Source organism: Nelumbo nucifera, chromosome 6, assembly GCF_055504915.1.
Source record: "Nelumbo nucifera cultivar China Antique chromosome 6, China Antique-T2T, whole genome shotgun sequence".
Lineage (NCBI taxonomy): Eukaryota > Viridiplantae > Streptophyta > Magnoliopsida > Proteales > Nelumbonaceae > Nelumbo > Nelumbo nucifera.
Window position 1 is genome coordinate 31,039,375 of NC_142654.1, and position 18,935 is coordinate 31,058,309.

Below are 18,935 nucleotides of genomic sequence, written 5' to 3' on the forward strand. Positions count from 1 at the left end.
TAAGCATTTCACTTCAACAAACAGTAGGGCATTGAGGGAAACTTCAAATTCCCGATTGCTACAATGCCTCATGCATACAAATTCAAGCATTTTTGTTTTTTAGTGTTTATTTGATAAATGTTGAAACCAAACAATGGTTTCATACACAATAAACGCCAATACCTATTTAACGTTGATGTAGCGGCGTTTTTCCAATAAACACCCACGGAACCAGATGCTACTTCGAAGCACAAAAATAGTAGGGGTGAATTACTAAAATCACCCCTGAAGCTTCTGTCAGTTGCTGAAACCTCTCCTATTTATTTATTTATTTTCTAGTGGCAGTTGACTCCCTTCAAATTTCTAAAGCTATTTCATCTACACCCCACCTTCCATAGAAAAGATACTAGAAAAAGCTGATGTCATGCTCTCTTAATATCTTTTAGGCCCATACACTCTATTCATCGTCTCCCACCTTTCAACATGGAAAGCAAGGCATCCACTAAGTCCTTGTTCGTTTGATTTTAATGCCTCTTATTTCTTATCACTTAATACCTTTACGATTTCATTCATTTTGTAGTATCTTGGTAAATGCACTTATTCGAGCAAGCGTTTCTTAGAAAACATTTATCCAGGTAAAAATACTTAGCAATGTTCTTTTATTTTTTAGGTAAAGGTGTACAATGATCGATTTATCCAAAAAGTGACTTTATTGAAGGGATAATATTGTCACATCTAAGGTTTTTAAAACCAGACCAGACAAGTAATTGTTTTGGGACTGGTTCCCGGGTCGAATGGTATGATTGTTCGATCTGAACAAACGACTTGTTTTGACAAAAAATAAAAAATAAAAAACAAAAAACAAAAAACCGTTGTTTGAGTTGGTGGTTCAATCAATCGGGTTAGTGGTTTGTAGACCAAATCAACAGTTTTTGGCCAAAAAGTGGTTTTGGGGTGAAATGGAACCAGTCAAGTGACCAATTCCCGGTTTTTTCAGTCCGACCATCCGGTCCGGTCCAGTTTTGAAAACAATGACCACATCACATATTAGCAATTTTTGGTGTTCATGGGTAAACAATTTATCCAAGTGTAAGGAGAATATTACTTCCCCAAGTAAATGAGTCGTTCTGAAATCATTCTTTATCATGGAACTCACTAATACCGAAAAACGAATATGGATTTATTTATTTTCCATGAAACCTACCAATTTACCCACCTCCATTTCTCAGAAAACAAACGAAACCTAAAAAGAATTAAGAGTGTTCCATTCCCATTTATCTATAGCCTTAATGTACATCATGTACAATAAAATAATACTCACTTATAATTTTCAAAAATACTCCCAAATCATTCCTCCTTTTACCATGCATGCTATGATGTCTACCCTATAATAATAATTGATGATGCGAATGAAAATCCATCAAGACTCAGATACTCAATCTATTTGATAATAAGCGGAGTATTCCTACGAACGATTAAGAGTTAAGACCGTGAAATTTCAAGATTGTCTTTTTTTTCCAATTGGTTTTTGCTTAAAATCGAATTACAAAGAAAATCCATAGGTTATAAAGCAAGATACTCATATATTGAAAGTCATCGAAATTTCTAAAAGTAACAAAACAAATTTAAACAATACTATGGAACAGCATAAGTAAGCATAAACAGGGAGAGCTTCAGGCATTCCTTCAAAAAACCAAAATCACATGCAAAGAACTTCCAGGAAAAGGAGAAAATAATCGTAAAAGGAGAGATCCATTAATTCAATTTCCATGATACACGAACCAAATGCAGAAAAACCAAGCTATGAAGCTTTATTTTGGGTTATTTAATTTAGAGGTAATAGAACAAGGGTGGACTTAACTCTGTTCCCCGGCCTCTTGAAGCGATGGACAATCAGAGAAGTCCAGAGTTCAAGGCAGTCAGAATTAAACCGGAGATAACAATACTCCAAGAGGCGGAGAGTTGCATGCAGTCTTTCTTAACTCGAGGCTTCAAAGATTTCAGAGTCAGTTCAGAGGACCTTGGGTCTCAGAAGTGTTCAGGGTCGGTTGAAAGAGAAAGAGTAGGGATGGGAGTTACAGTCGATGCCCTGCTTTTCAAGGTGGGAGACGATTCATCAATCATCATGGCAAATTTGATATTTAAAAATAGGAGAATTCTCTTAGATTAACCCTAAGTTTTAGGAAATGGATTAATCCTACTCTTACTATTTATAAAATTTCTGATAATTGACAAAAATATTGACGAAAACAATGAGATGTCGAATTTGCCTTCTATTATTCTTCAAATTTTTAAAATAAAACCCAACAGATTGAATTCAACAACTTGATTCCGATATATAACTTAACAACATCATCGCTATCTCCAATCCAGCGTAGCAGCGTACAACGACCCAATTAGATCTGCACGGCGTACCTGTTTCGAGTCTGCATATTACGCCATCTAAACCCAGCGGCAACTTCTTTTATACAAGCCCAACAAGTTCGCGCCCTAAGAATTCAGTAGCCTGGGGAGTGCAGGTTCAGTAGTCTGGAACAGGATTTGACCCGTTCTGAGATTCCTGAGAACAAATATCGATAGTATTTGGTTAATCCACTTTAACGGCATCAAGTCCATTAATACATAACAAGAAACTAGGTAGAGCATGACCAGTGCACTATGATGGCTACAATTGTAGGGAGAGTGGTTCCAACTTCCAAACCAAGATCTAATTCCAGCTGGGAGGCCCGTTAGAATTCGTTATATTCGATTGAAGGTAAGTGTGTATCCTAAAAAACCACTTTTCCCTGGGCTTTTCTTGGAAAAGGATGGTGACGATGTGATTAAGGAGTCCTGATTTTCTGCACAATCCTTCCTGAATGTCTTTCTGTACATCAAATCAAAGAGTGTCATGTCAACAATCTCTCATCTTAAAATTTCACGTGTACGACTTAGAATAACAGATGTTTCAAACGTCTTTCATGTTTTTACTATATTAAAATTTTTAAATAAATAAAAAATACGGATTAGGATTTCTTTTTCCAAGTCACTCCACTGTTCCAACAGGTTCTAGCTTCATATTTCATGACGACGCCATTTTAGACTTTCGTAGCTTCAAACCCCCTCTTCATGCCATGATAGTAGACCTGTTCATGGGCCGGGCCAGACCGGGTTCGGGCCGGGCTTTCACTTTGTATTAGTAGATTTTTTTAAAGTTCAAGCCCGAGTCCGGCCCGACCATCGAGCCTACAACTTGGGCCCGAGCCCAACCCTCATAAAAAGCCCGAAACCCAGGCTTGGGCCCGAGCCCGAGCCCGAAATTTAGTCTATATTGTTACTACTACTAAAGCGGCTGAATAAAGATAGAGAGAAATTATAAAGAAAAAAATAAAAAAATGTATATATTAAATTATAAACATATATATGTATATATTTCAATAAATATTCTATTATTTATATATTTTATTTAATATATAAAATACACATTATGCATTTTATAAAATATATAATGCTGAATCGGGCCGGGCTTGGGTCGGGCTTTTTTGACATATCCCGAGCCCGGCCCGAAACACAGTCGGGCTTACTGTGTTAGGCCCGAGGTCAGGCCCGCGGGCCTAATTACATGAAGCCCGACTGGGGTGTGGGCTGGGCCATCGGGCCACCCAACCCATGAACAGGTCTACACGTAAGGCATTTCTTCCTCTTCTCTCTCCAACTTTAATGGCTGAGATCACGAAACCCGAGGAGACCAAACCTAAGAAGATTAACTCCTATTCCTCATTTTGCTTCAAGTTCTAAGGCCAAGTCCTTGATCCCAACTGACATGAAACCAGCAGAAACTAGGCGGCGATGGTGGTCAGAGAAGAATGTATTGGCCTCTTGGTGAAGTCGGTCATCAGCTTCAACTTTCTTCGAACATTATTATTGTCTGATCTCTCCATTATCTGATCTAACCGTCTTTACCCTAGATCTGAAAAAGGCAGGCAGCCAAGATGAGAGTGTCAATGCTCTTTAATGGCAACCTCACATTGGTGGTGAATTAGTTGCTTTACTCCCCCGAGACCAGCATAGAGAAGCTCATTTTCCTTCGTTCTCCCGCTCGTCCAAACTATCAGCAACCGAAGGAGGTGCGTGCGTCAAGCATCCCCATCGACATCCTCGAAACCCAAGGCGTAAGTATTCTATATGGACGTCCTCGGCGTCTCTAAGTCCAATATCCAGGTTAAAGTGGAGGACGACTTTATGATGGTGATACGAAGCACTGACAAGAGGAAGGGGGAAGAGGGCAGATGCTATGCAAATCCCAAAAAAAGCTATAAATGATCAATTGTATAAAAAAGTTTCAAATCGGTGGCTAGCCTTCTTAACATGAAACTACGACTGGTGATAGATTCTATGTTCTTTTGAATGTTTTATTGTCTATCTACATATTAAAATTGACAGAGAAAGGTAAATTAAATACTGTCTATCTACATATTAAAATCATGAAGCAAAAAAAAAAAAAAAAAAAACAAAAAATCTACATATTAAAATCGGCAGAGAAATGTCAGTTAAATACTTTACCAGTTGGTTATAGAGTCTCAGTTTTCATGCGTTTAATTCTTGGAAATCGAAAGTCAAGACGGAAATCTTATTCTCGATTTTTAATTTTCTTTGTTTTTTATTTGAATGAAATAGAAAAAGAAACCCTAATATGTTTTTTTTTATTTATTTATTTTAAAATTTTAATATACTAAAAGTAGGAAAGACGTTTGAAAGATAGTGAGTATTTTCTTTTTGCTAGTTTCGCTTCTCTTGTACAATACATTGTACATTACTACATTTTATGAGGAATAGTTGTTTTGAGATTTGACCCCTTTCAAGAAGCTCCATTAAACTACCTCTACTTTTCCATCCAAAATTTGAGCTCGACTTCTGTTTACCCTCCGGTTCACAGGAAGCATGCACATGTGAATGAAAAATGAGCACGTCACCTTATCAAGTTAACATGAATTTAACGGAAATGCTCTGTTAAGGTTGGTTCAATAGCCACTAAAAGACAAAAAAGTGAAAAATGACAAAATCCAACAGTACTTTCCTCCCTCATTTGAACTCCCCTCCTATCGTCTTTCAGCATCAAACCATGAGAGACCGATGACCAGTGACCAGCGGTAAAATCATCGAAATGCAGGAAATGTGGGTAGAAAAAGAAAAATTAGATTCTAAGACAACGAAAGAAGAAGGTCAAAATCAATTGGAACACTCACTCTTGCATTGTCACCAACATATTAGCTGATTTCATGCCTTGCGAGATCAAGTTTTCTGCTCTAGTATTCAGATTTTCAGGTAAATTTTTGCTACCAACTTCTGTGTGTTGGGATCGATCGGCTCGACAGTAATCCAAACTTCATGTAAATGTGCTACAGCCGATTGTTTCTTGGATTATTCAGTCCATAATTTCAAACGTTTAAATACTCTTGTTGGAAAATCTACATGTACGTAGCAAGGATTGGGGAATTCTTTAAAGCTACCACAAATGAGGTTAATTGTATAGTTTTGATTGCGCTATTTTTGTTTTTTACAGGGAATAGGAGAAAGCAAGAAATGAAGGTGGTGACAAGCAATTAATTTTTTTAGTTGTCCCTAGATGGATTTTCTCTCCTAATACCTCAAGCTTCATGCTTTTCAGCCTACTTAATGATCTTAATTTTGAAGGTTAGGCTTACTTTACTCCGATAGCAACCGGTAGCAGTTGATTCCTTGCTGTTGGACCAACCAGCGTGTGTTTGACTTTTGGGACACGACCTTTAGATTTCAGAGGATTGTTGTTGACAAAAAAGAAGAATAGTTTACCATCAGTCTTTGGTCGTTGGTCTAAGGGCCTGTTTGTTTTCTTTTTAACTCTTATTTCTTAAGAGAAATCTTTTAATTTTAAAAGAAAATTGGTTGTTCATTTCCTCTTATCTCTTAAAATGTAATTATACAACTTTTTGTTCTCTAATGATATTCTTAAAAAGATAAACAAAAACTCTCATATATGGGGTTAAAATAGATATTTGATAGTTTTCAAAATTTAGAGTTAAGAGGAAAGAAAAATTCACTAATACCAATATACCTCTTAATGTAATTATTACACTTTCAGATGTTAGACTTTAGAACAAACGAACATGCCCTAAGTTTAAGAGAGGAATTCGAATGAGAGAGGGAAATATTATTGGGTTTTTGTTGTTTTTTGTCTTTTAGTGGCTGGTTCAATTAGATGGACCACTGTTAATCGAGCAACCTTGTTAAACTCCTGTTGACTTACTAAGACGATGCGTTTATTTTCCATTGGCAGGTGCACGCTTCCCGTGAACCGAAGGGTCCACAGGGTTCATGCTCCAAAATGTTTAGTTTTTTCAAGGTCATGCAAAAAGTTCCCGAAGATCCCACTCAGGAACGATTGAACAAACCAATCTCTTTTAGAACACATGAGCAGAACCATTGTTCATCAGAATAATCTCGTTGAGCGTCTTGGCTGTTCTGAGGCCTATCTAGCTGCATATGAGACAATTGCGAAAGAGGGCATTTTCAACTATTAAAGGGTATTACTGTTATTTTCTCAAAATATAAGAGTCATGTGGTGTAGCATGTGAGCAGATTGTGATGGAACACTAAGGGCAGGGAAGGAATTAGTCAATTATATTGCAAGAAAACTTAAAGGGTACTTTACGGGAATATATAAACAGGAGGGTACAATAAGTCCGTTTCTTAAACCTTAGGGGTAGTATAAGAGAATTCCCAATAAGATAAATTGCTAAAACCTCCCTTGAAACTCTGACCATTGCTATAAGCTCCCTTGAAGTTTGGTAGTAGCAATCACCTTTACCTCCCCTGAACTTTTGAACACAAATGCAAGTGGCCCTCCTTCTGTGAAAATCTATTAACAAAAGCATGAAAATGTCCAAAATACCCATACAGTTATTTTTGACCAAAATTCTACATTTTCTCTTCACATCAATCGCTATCCTTTAAATTGCTGATATGAGCAGCAAGCTGTGTTTAATATAGGCTATAAAATCCTTAAGACTTACTTTTGACTGGGTATTTTACTTCACCATGGCAATCATTTCATAGCATATTATTCAGATAAAAATACGGGGCGTTTAGCTTTTAAAAAAAGAAATTAAAGCAAAGAAAGATAGAAACTCTAGATCTATCTCTCTCTGTTTCTCTTACTGATTTCTACTCCAAAAAGTCTAATTCCCTTCTCCACTCTTCCATGACCTTCCCCATCCCCATCCAATGAACGCTCAGAACTCTCTCCATCCATAATTTGTCCACGATCTCTTGCACCTCCAATACTCTGAGTCTCAATCATGCAAAATGACCTTACTTCTTTGGAGGCTTCTGTGTATTGGCACATGTAAAAGACAACGGTATCACCAGCTTTCAATTCTTTCTCCTTGACAAACCGGTTCCACCCTCTCGTGAACACAAAGCTCTGGCTACTCTTCCAGTAGCAATATCTGAATTTCCACAGTTTGAGCTCACTGTCACGGACTGTAAGCTCCATCGCCTCCACCTTGCCACCATCCTCATTCTCTTCAAATGTAGCTTCGGGAGCTAGAGGAAAGTATGCCACAGCATACTTCTTAGGGATGACAAGCCTGTTCAGCTTACCAACGTCGCTGGGTGTCAGCTCCTTGTGGAAGAGTTCTTGACGTAATATACCTCTTTCATTCGCTCCGCCTTTGATGCTCAACGGATTACCCAGTTGTGAAGATTGGTTCATGATGAACTCCATCAACTTTGACTGGTACGACCCATCCTTGATCATGTTCAGGATTTTATCGGTGGTGTGGAGATCCTGGAAGAAAGGCTCCTGGGCGGCAATGTCAGTCCATGGGAAATTCCTGTGCGAATATCCTTTGCGAAGCTTGATGGCAGCACTGTCGTAGGCCATCGCTGCAGCCTGCTCTGTTTTGAATGTTCCCAGCCAGATTCTTTGGTGGTTGGCGTAGATTTGTGCACCCCAGTTCCCATTCTGCTGCATCACTACGCCTTTAAATCTAGAGGCCGAGGATGTGGAGTGTTCATCTCGTTGACGCTTGTTCGGCCGGTCCAGGTTGCTGCTACTGTTTGCATCTGAGCCTTCTGGAGCTGCAAATGCTCCTGAGTTTGAAACAGTGCTCAAGATCTCCTCCTCCATTAATTGAATTTCTGGAACAAAGGGGTACTAAGAAAAGATATAATACAGTAAAAAAGAAAGGATTAAGAAGCAGAAAAATAAGAAAATATAGTAAGACAGATGATCTTGTTCCTAATTAACATGTATATCTAATCCTAGCTTGATTTTCTGTAAAAGCCATGGCTCTTGCATTGCTATATATGCACAATGCCATCTATCCACCCCTTCAAAGGCTTGATGCATGCTTTACGCTATGACTGATGAAGGTCTTACCATCTCACTGTACTTCAAATGTGATTGTTGTTGAAGCTTGAATTTGAATAGCTAACTTCTAGCTAGGATTAATTAAAACCAAGCAAGCAATTAATATTGAAATTTCTCCATGTATTTATTCTTTTGTATATAAATATATTTAAGTCGGTGGTTCAAAAATAACTTAATCTATGCTTTAATTTGTCAAGCTATGAAAAAATATCTCAAAAAGGATCCTGCAGAGAAGTCTAAATAAGGAAAGTAGGACTATACCCAGGTTAGCTTTCTTCCTATCATATATGAACTGAGGTGGAAATTACTGGAAATTGAGTTTCTATATATATGGTGGTGATTGTCCCGCGCCTCCAAAGGCTTAATGCTTTAATTAATTTCTCTTCAATATATGATTTCTCTTGTAAGGTTGCTTTATTTCTACTAATTTAAATCCCTTAAATATTTGTTTTTTGTACTCGAAATGTGAATGTTTTTGAAGCCTGATTGAAATTAATTAATCACCTCCTTTTGCTATAGCTTAATAATGTGGATTGATTGATCTTTGGTAATGACCCACTGGTCATATGGATTATTAACGAGAGAGAGAGAGAGAGAGATCTAAAAGCATTTATTAGAGTTCCCACAGAGTTGTTAAAACAAACTCGATTCATCAATGAACCTACACACATGCACATATCCATGATAACTAAACAAATAAACTGAAACTTAAAAGAAGCAAAAAACAACAAAGAAAAAACACTTGGGGGAGAAATTATCAGAAGCAATGCTTCAGACAAAGTTAAGATAATGTAAAGAAGACAATGTTAGAAAAAACAAGAGCATATCTACACCGGAAACTAATTATAACTAAACCAAATCATAAACATAAGAAAACGTAAAAAGTTAGCCAAACAATATAGTAAAAAGAAATCGAAGCTAAATTGAATCGACATAGGTTCAAGAGTAGATACGAAATGGGCCAACTAATCAGAAGTGAAATACAAGAAAGTTCTGAACCCCAGAAACTATCTCAGAGGAGAACCTGAATGCTGAAGAGGTTCTGAACAAGCCTTCAACAGTTCATCGTGCTACAAAAGCAACGAGAACTTACAATTACAAACATGGAGATATATAGGGAGAGAGAGAGAGAGAGAACAAAAAATTAAACTTTCATTAGTGGAGAACCCATTTAAGGAAGAAAAAATAAATATTTGAGTACTCTTAATAAAGGAAATTTAAGATTTGAAATAAAATTACGTATGGATATTAATTGGAAAGTAGATGAGAATGGAAACTCGCTGTCACAAAATATTTGATTCTATTTCGTTATTCAGGCCTCCCCCTTAGACCAATTTTCTGTGGGTTCCTTTCAATAGATTTCCAAGAAAATCAAAAGAGTAACGAGTCGTGTGTGTGTGTGTTACGAGAGAGAACAAGCACTTAGTCCTGCTGGGTCGTTGTCTCGTTGGTACTTACAAGTCTACTAATTTCTAATTATGGAAAAAACGAAAAAAAAAAAAGAAATGATGTCTGTCACAGAAAATTTCGAAATTTTTGGCTTATTTTGATTTTGTTCCAGTGCATAGCTACCACCAATACAGCAAGACAGTTTTTGTTTTATTTTAGGTTCTTGTAAATACATATTTGTAGAATTTGTTTGTTGGATCAGAACTTTACTTCTATATGTAAAATTACATAACTTTTATGTAATTTTGGTGGATAAGATAGGCTGGAATTCTGGTTTCAAGTATTCGGATGGGGAGCTGAATTAATCCAGAAGGTCCATGAAATGAGAACACATTTTGTCAATGGCCTCAAAGCAAAGGCATTTGTCTACTTCCAACTAAAGCATTTATCCTCTATGTTCAACTTCACTACTATCAGAGATTGATTAATTGATGAGCCACCTGAAAGAGATCACAGTTCATGGCATTTTACTTAATCCAAGAAAGCTATGAGGTACCAACGCCTCTATGTATCGGCAGAGGCATATCGGTACTTAGATACAAACGGAAATACCTTTTTTTTAGTTTTTTTTTTTTCAAATTTTGGTTTTTGGGAAGATATTTAAGCATATTTTTTATTAAAAAAGAGTGGGATACCGAAAACATGTGTATCAAATTGGGCATATCATATCGAAATTTTGAACCTTGTAGAACATAAACATATGTATCTAGCCGGAAGAGTCTGCTGCTCACTCGTCCCATCTTCCACTGTTCCTATCCAGCACAGATTTCTAGCTATACAGAACAGAACTGATGAACTGTATGAATAGGCCTAGTCATATTTATTGTAAAGGGGCCTCCTACCCAACTGGTGGACAACTAGTTAAAAATCATCTGAGATTTTAATGGTGTTCTTGCAAGATAGGCAAATTCACATCTTTTTAGGAGTAAACTGTGGTATTCCTGTAAGGAGAAGGTTGAAGAAATATAACAGGTTATTTTTTGGAACCTCTGCCAGGTAAATGCATTTAAGAGGCCTCTGACTTTTAATTGAATGATCATTTAAAACCTTCAAGTCAAATGCAGCTTTCAAATTAGACTCAGAGGCAGTACACACTAAGCATTAGGAGGTTAGCACAAAGCATGAAAGTTTTCATATGATTAACTAGGCATAGTAATACAAAAAAATTATGAATTATGTAATTCAAACTAGAAGAACTCAAAGTCCAGATATTTGCCACCGGACTTCATGTCTGTCCCTACCATTCTCTTACTGTTGCTTCCTACCCCAACTGTATCAACCACCCCAAACTTTCCTGGTAGCTCAGGCTCCACTGGTCTTGGCACCTCAGGTGGTGTGCTGCACCGTATTAGTGCCCAGTTAACACCTTCAAAGAATGGGTGCTGCTTGATCTCAGTTGCTCCTCTCTTTACCCCAAGCCGATGTTGTGGTTCCTTTACCAGCAAGCCCCGGATAAGATCTCTGCTCGAGTAACTGGTTGCGGGCGAGTCTGGGAATCTCAGCTGCTGACCAACCACATTGAACAGTGTTGCACGATTGCCTGAGCCCTTAAATGGAGTCTTGCCATACAAGAGTTCATGCAAAAAGATACCAAATGTCCACCAATCCACCGCACTGCCATGGCCTTCTCCCTTGATTATTTCTGGGGCCAGGTATTCATGTGTCCCAACAAAGGACATGGACCGTGCTGCCGTTGGCTCTGCTACAAGCTCAGGGAGCGTGCTGGCAGGTGGACCAGGCTCTGGCCGAGGCTTTCGGGTTTTCTTCTTGTTCTTCTGAGGAAAGATCCGTGGAATAAAGCATGCAGGCTGGATGCATGCAGATGCTGGCTCAATACAGGCAGGCTGAACACAGAATGCACTTCCAGTTGCCCTTTTGGAGGGATCAGATTCAAATGAGGTCTTTATCAGGGTAGGTGAAACTGCACATCTTAGAGAGAGATCAAAATCTGAGAGCATAATGTGTCCATCATCACGGACAAGCACATTTTCAGGTTTCAAGTCCCTGTAGACAACTCCAAGCATGTGAAGATACTCCAGGGCCAAGAGCACTTCTGCAGCATAAAACCTGCTCAAGGAGAAAAGTAACATAATCATGAGGTCAGAAAAACATGTTAAGGAAATAAATAAATAAATACAAAAAATAGGCACAAATAAATGATCTAAAACACACCATAGGAAACATAAAGACAAGTTTTCCCTTTGAGCAGTCCCAAGCTTTTGTTTCCAGCAAGATAGATATATTCAGTAATAAATAATCATTAGAAACTAAGACAGGTCCACTGTCTTTGAACCATAACATGTCCAACTCAGGAAGCACATGTTAGATGAATAGCAACTTCTGAAGTTGATAATACATCTTTTGCTTTTGAATCCTTCAAAGTTTAAATAAGGGGATCAGCAACAAATTGAAAATGATTACATTAGATGGTAAATGAGGAAGAAGGAAAGGTTTCAGACTATCAGTTTATTAGAGATGAAGAAAAGCATAAATATTCTTTTCTCTTTTAGCTTCTTTCTTTTCTCTTTTTACTCAAATCAGCTGTCACATCAGCACAAGAGAATATACTGTCAATCAAGATCTAAAGTTCACCTTGCCTTGTCTATTGTCCAGAGGAGAATTGTGCTTACTGTTCATCAAGTAGATAGAATTAGCCTTTCCTGGTATTCTTGTATTGTCTTTAAGATGATAAGCAACTGCCCTCAACCATGATTTGCTATTCAACAAAGAACATTATTTAGTAAAGTACCAACAATTAGAAACACCAGAGAAACAGCAACCAGAGACTCGTTTCATTGAGGTGATGCCAAGGTGCTAGGAGGATTTATCATCTCATAGGCACCATCATCATTTTCCTTTTCTTTTTTTCTTTGATGGGGGAGAGATGTTAAAAGATAACGTCATTTTAATCACTTTTCTTTGGATTGAAAACAAGTTTCTCCAAGGTTGGCGACTGAGAAAAACTACGTAACCTTGTTAGTTTATCTCTAACTTCCCTACATCCTAGCAATTAAATCCTGGTTAACTTCAGTTAGAATGTTAGTCTGAATTATGAGGTTCTACTAATGGGGCAGAAACGATAATACGATATCACTATATCTATGCTCTGCATCATGGCAAAAAAAGTTTATCACTGTATTCTCTGCATAATGGATTTATGACCCAACGGCCAAATTGCTTGCCATAATTTGTCAAATGCCACTAGAGTTGAGGGAGGAATTTGCCTTTTCTCCTGGCATTGGAGAGACTTATTGTTAAAGTTGTTCAGTAAAGACTATTTATTTTTTTCAGCAATACTAAATAGATATTTTATTGATGTAGAGAGAAAGAACCGACATCCTGGAATCAGTGTTACACATTTGCCCCTGTTCCAGTGCCCCTCCAAATCAATATTCAATGCATCCCTTGATACCCCTTACATGGCTAGAGCATCTGCCATACCATTTGTCACCCTTCGAATCCACCTTAACAAGTTCAGGCTTGCTGCTAGGGCTTTAGCTTCCCAAAAAATACATCTGTAAGCCCAAAATCATCTGAACCATGGAGAAATTATCCAATCACTACTTGGCAATCACCATCCACAAACAAGTCACTCCAATCTCACAAGAAGGCTAGCTGTAAGCCTTGAAAAAAGGCTAATAGTTCATCCTTAAGGGATATCCATTCACCAGCAGGGCTTGAAAGGCTAAGAAGGATGTAGACGATATGATCTATGAATATCCCTATTAATTCCTAAGAATCTTGGGATGCCTAGGCAGCAGCCATCTGGCAAAAATTATACATTATGATTTTTCATATACAGTTATATAACATGCCCATGCAAACCAATAAACAAACAAGTTACTATAAACATTCTTGGTAGCTTCAAACGTAGGCACAGAGCAGAGTAAAGCTGAAATACGTTACAATATACACTTGGGGTGGTCTAGTGCTACTCAGAAAGGAAACAAGTGCAAGTAAGAGGCCCCTTGTATTTGACATCAATGCTAACTTATAGAGCTTGATGCTAGGGTTTTTTGTTCAGTTTGCGCAAAAGAGAGAATCCCCTAACAGAGCCCAACACATTATAAATTTACATTTTAATCATCATTGGGAGGTTAGGTGTAATAAATATCACTGTTCACATTTCTAAAGGGCGTTCTCTACTAAAATTGCTTAATCCCAAGCCCCCCCTCATATCTCTTCTACGGAGAGCTCTTTTCTCCTCTTAAACCAGTCATCTCAATTTCCAGCAACAATAATCTTCTTTGGATCAATGTCATCTAAATCTAACCAAGGGCCAATACTAAATTAGATGCACCCACCATTGTCCACACACAACTCATCTCAACATCTCCAAAACCATACCTCTAGCACCCCCTTCCCCCAAAGATTTGTTAAACTTTCCATGAGCTAGGGATGTGACTCTCCCAGGTCACATTATTTGATGATTTCTATCTCAGCAGGTATTTTCAATCAAACAATTGTCCAACATTTGTAATCTCAAATTAGATTCTTCTTCACAAGGACTAACATAAAGCCCATTCCTAAAGAACCAGTCTCTGCAACTCAACCATCCAAGACACTATCAATCCAAACTGTCGGATAAATTTCTAAACCAAATTCAATATTACACAAGAAAAAGCACTCATCTGACCACAGAAAATTACTGCTCAAACTTGGCACCTAGGAGTAGTTGTAACTGCAAGTATCTTGCTCTTGTCAGCACCAACTTATATTGAACAACAGAATGATCATCTTCTTTTCGTTTTCTTGTATTGTTTTGTCTTTCTGCATTAACAGTGAGAAAGGATAACATGCTAATAAGACAACTTGTTCATGATTCTTAGGGGCCTGTTCCTACCTCCCATTGAGCCAATAAAAGTAACTAATGTCGATAAATGAGTTGCGAATTGCTTTGAGATTCTAAAATAGCCAAAAACTATGGCTTAAAGTGAAAAGTCAAGATCAAAGAATGTCGAATCTAAAGAATCAACTTAATAAGGCACTTAAAGAGGCTAATATTTCAGTTTCATTTTACACTCTCTGAGCTAAACCCAGGGCTTTCGGGGAAAAAAAATACTTGCAAGGTAGAGATTCCCTATTGTCAATTTTGTCAACATTGCAACTAGAACAAGGGTTCCAAGTCAAATGTTTCAGATCAGATGGCATTAAGCTGATACTTGACAGTGAAAAAGTAAAAGAGATGAAATGGAAAGGACAATAAAATGCCTTTTGTTCTCTCCCACTCACACTATCATACTATATGTAGAAAATAAAAGTGAAAAACATGATTATGTCTAGATTTTCAAGTGTATGAAATAGGTAAAACCTTGAACAGACTTCATGCAAGTCATTATTCAGGAAGTTCCAGTTTATCATTTGCATTCCATCTCCTATGTTTGATTTCTTTTTTACATGAAATGGTACCAATGTTATATTTCTATACCAAGACATAGAATGCATTCTAATGCAAACCATGCTTGTGTATCCACTCTTAAACATCCAAAAAATGATGGTACATGAAACCTCCAATGCTGCTATTTGTGTGGCTATTTCATTTCCAAAAAGTTGGTAAGATTGGAAGTCAAAAGAATCAAGTAATGGAAAATGAGCTTCCATGTACAGTCTGAAAACAAAGATGAAAAGCCTCAGCAAACAGAAAGGAGAACAAAAACTGAATTCTCCTTGATAGCAATAATTTTACAGTATGTGAACTTTGAATCGGCTCATTGTAGACATCACCATTGTCTACAGAAAAGCAGAGGGCATGGCCAGCACTTGCTGGCTTTTATTTTTTATTATTGTTCTCAATATATTGGCCAAACATTCCCTCTTATTAGCTCTTAGTAGCAAGGGTCTTTTCCATGATAATAAAATTATCCTGATCAGTATTGAAGATCAAAGAGACCCTAAATAATGACTTATAATACTCTCTTTTCTTCACGTTATGCATGGTGAGTGGTTTAGAAATGCACAATAGATGAAGGATACAGAGTAGCAAATTAAAACTAAGCAATTATCAAGTAAAAATCATGAAAGTCAATATAACTGTAGAGGGAGAAAAGCATTTAGATAGAGGGCATGCATAAATACAGGGTACATAGAATCATGGAGGCTTTCTAACAAAAAAAGTTAAAGAAAAGCAAAAAAACAACAACAGGAGTACAGGACAAGAGAAAGAACTACGAGTGCATATTGATGCAAAATGAAATAGGAATATCAATTGAGTTGCTTGAGATGGGGGCTGGACAAGAACCATATGAATGCCCAGGATAGCAGAGGATGTGTATACCATACCGTGCAGCATATTCAGAGAAGTGTTTCCCAGGTTGCCGCTGCCTTAGAGTGTGCAAATCACCTCCTGGACAGTACTCCATCACCAAACATGAGAACCTATCTGTCTCAAAATGTGTATATAAAGTTGGCAGAAATGGGTGGTCAAGCAGCTGAAGAATCTCTCTTTCTGTCTGAGCCCTTGTCAACTTCTTCCTGCTTGCAAGGGATGCCTTGTCCATTACTTTCATTGCAAAGTAACACCTTGTCCCACTCAACTCTGAGAGGTAGACACTACCAATGTCACCACAACCAAGCCTTTTGAGCAACCTAAAATGACTCATACCCAAAATTCCATCCCGTGCTCGAACAGCAAGAATAGCCTTCCATCTAGGGTCATTCCCTTTATGAGGCTTATTAGCACTACCAGTAATGTTACTCCAATTACTGTCATCACTCAGACCACTGCTATCGCTTGCTCTGCTAACACTAGATTTTGCACTTTCAAGAGAGTCTCCTCTAACACTCCCCTTTGTGCTATCGCAGTTTCGTTCTACACTAAGCATACCATCACTAGTAACCCCATCACTCCTGTATGTACTGGTGCAGCTATTGACAATACTCATAGCAGTGACAACACCTGTACTATCAATACTACTGTGTGGACTTACATTGCCACTGGGAGGCAAAGAAGCATCCCAAACACATTCCTTCTCATCAGATTCTGGTGGCAGATTTGTGCCTTCTGTAGTTTGTGAGGCACGGGCAACTGAAAATGGAGATGACAATGCAGCCAAATCATTAGGCTCTTCAACCAGACTTTCTGCAGGTGAAAGAACACTTGTAGTTGGTTTAACACCAGGAACCCGGATCGAGAGATCCTCTATAAAAGGACCCTTCATAGACAAGCTTTTTACCAAGCACCCAGGTTCAGATTTGTTCTGGCCAATTGGCACATAGACTGTTCTCATTAAATCTGTATCTACAGGTTCTGGAGGATGACTAGCGCCAGAGAAAGAACTAGGGTCACCTTCTTCATAGGCATCCCCACTGCCCTTGAATGACACAGCATCAGGCATAGCTTCCTCTGGTTCCTGGAAAGAGTTTTTTCCTTTTAATGTTTTTACCAATGCAGATGAATCTGAACTTTGAGATCCTCCTACCTTGGATGGACCCTCTGCTGCTTTTGCCGCATTAATGTGTACATTTTTCGCCTGACTTGCTACAGCCAACTGCTCCCGAAGTGTCTTGATTTCAGGACTATTTTCCATTTCAGATGCTTGTATATCATCACATAAGCTATCTCAGTTTGGTGGATTCACAAATGGGTTTAAGCTTCTCTCAAAGAGTACACCAGGAAACACCTTTCTTTTCTTTTCTTTCCGCCAGTCTAGTAGAACTCGCAAGAAAAATTGTCTAGCCTCCCCAGTCAACGGGAGGCTATAGTTCATCCTTCATAGTTTTCAGGACAATGTAGTCGCTCTGTAATGTCTCAGAAAGTAAACGGACCTTTAAGATAAACAAACCTGCAAAAAAGGAACCAATAATTGTCCATCAAAAAATTAAAAGAAATGGAATCCGAGTTTCTATTTACTTGACTACTCAGTAGAGATAAAAGACAAAAAAAAAAAAAATCTAACCAATAAATAAGTCCAGATCAAACGAAAAGTAGAACTTCTGGCATGGCAATCTGGATACTTGCTTGCCACACATGAATGTTTTCCAAATGCAGGAACTATACAAATCAAAGAAAAGCGCATATGAACAGAGTAGAAACTCTAATCTTCATCGACCTTGAGGCATTTCAAATCACAAAACATGATAAAAGAAATCCTAATTAGCAAGCCTTCCCAAGAGTACTAGGAGATGAAACAAACAAATAAACAACCTCATGCCTCCCCAAACTAACACTAGCTCACAATGAAGTAAAAGAACTGAAACTAAAAAAAAAATAAGAACAAAGCCCAGAAAAGAAGATACACAAAACCGCGGACAAAGAAAAGCAAAATGCTAAATTCCCTCCACAGAATTTGTTACCCAGTAAAGTACATTTCCCACCGGATCCTTCAAAACCACGCCAAAACCTTGACATAAAAAACAAAAAAAAATGAAAAAAGAATATAACTTTAACCAGAAATCTCACATTGAAAAACCCAAGAAGGTGAGATCCACAAAACAGAAGAATGCAGGGGAAGAACGGAAAAGAAAAACCCGGGATTTGATGAAGAGAAAATATAATCAGATTAAAACCGCACCGCACCAGTGGACAATGGATCATGACGGCTCCTTCTCCTTCCTTGAAGAAAAGCGTAGGATCTAAGACAAGCCAAGCTAGCTCTAGCTGCTATTCGTCTTCTTCTCCTTCTCTCTGTTACTTTCGGTGGGAGAGACAGAAGTAGAACAAAGAAAAAGAGCTCCTAACAGTGTAGCTGGAGACTGAAGTTCTCGCTTTTGCTTTGTGTGTCTTCTTCCTTCATCTCTTTGACAGTTTTGGTGCTTTTTTATTTTTGCCGAGTCATGTGTTAATAGTGGGTGGGCTGTGGGCAGCTCGGGCTAGTTGTGGGGCAATAGCGTCGAACCGGACGCTTTGGCAACGTCGTAGGGTCCCCACAGCCATTTCAGCTCATCTGTTGGGCCCAATTCTGTACCCCTCTTTACCCAACACATCTTTTCAAGGTCTAAGAGCTGATCAGCAGATTGGGAGAAGGAAGGTGGGATTTTGATCGTCGTCGACTACGATGTTTCCGAGTCTATCGGCAGGAGAGGAGGAACAGTTTCTTTTCCTTTTCTTTTCTACTTTTAAGCAAAATCCTCTGTTTGGGTTATAGTCTTTATTACCCACGGCCAAAATTGCAATTCA

At 38.1% G+C, this 18,935-nt stretch overlaps 1 protein-coding gene, 1 long non-coding RNA gene and 1 pseudogene across 4 annotated transcripts; all 3 read right to left on the minus strand.

Moving 5' to 3' along the window:
• Window positions 1–1,659: 1,659 nt before the first annotated feature.
• LOC148790723 (uncharacterized) lies at window positions 1,660–2,814 on the minus strand. Its single transcript, XR_016077097.1, has 2 exons — window positions 2,629–2,814; window positions 1,660–2,539 (listed from the first exon to the last, which is right to left on the minus strand). It is a non-coding gene; the product is annotated as an uncharacterized LOC148790723 (long non-coding RNA).
• Window positions 2,815–6,775: 3,961 nt separating this feature from the next.
• LOC104598694 (AP2/ERF and B3 domain-containing transcription factor At1g50680 pseudogene) lies at window positions 6,776–9,473 on the minus strand (annotated as a pseudogene).
• Window positions 9,474–10,821: 1,348 nt separating this feature from the next.
• LOC104598422 (serine/threonine-protein kinase D6PK-like) lies at window positions 10,822–18,722 on the minus strand. 3 transcript variants are annotated; one of them, XM_088890220.1, is made up of 4 exons: window positions 18,336–18,722; window positions 17,716–17,810; window positions 16,100–17,601; window positions 10,822–11,887 (listed from the first exon to the last, which is right to left on the minus strand). In XM_088890220.1, exons 3-4 carry the CDS (start codon window positions 17,344–17,346, stop codon window positions 11,008–11,010), a joined length of 2,127 nt encoding a protein of 708 aa, XP_088746346.1. In that variant the 5' UTR covers window positions 17,347–17,601; window positions 17,716–17,810; window positions 18,336–18,722; the 3' UTR covers window positions 10,822–11,007. The 3 variants fall into 3 exon arrangements, with proteins under 3 accessions (XP_088746346.1, XP_010258772.1, XP_010258773.1); XM_010260470.3 differs by lacking the exon at window positions 17,716–17,810; XM_010260471.3 differs by lacking the exon at window positions 17,716–17,810 and having other exon boundaries at window positions 18,331–18,722.
• Between the last annotated feature and the right edge of the window lie 213 nt (window positions 18,723–18,935).

Bases quoted from the DNA above. Each gene is read 5' to 3' on its own strand.
- LOC104598422 (XM_010260470.3), bottom strand. From the start codon at position 17,346: ATGGAAAATAGTCCTGAAATCAAGACACTTCGGGAGCAGTTGGCTGTA. The intron at 11,888-16,099 runs GTATGGTATACA...CTCCTTGAGCAG, and splicing joins TTCTCTGAATATGCTGCACG to GTTTTATGCTGCAGAAGTGC.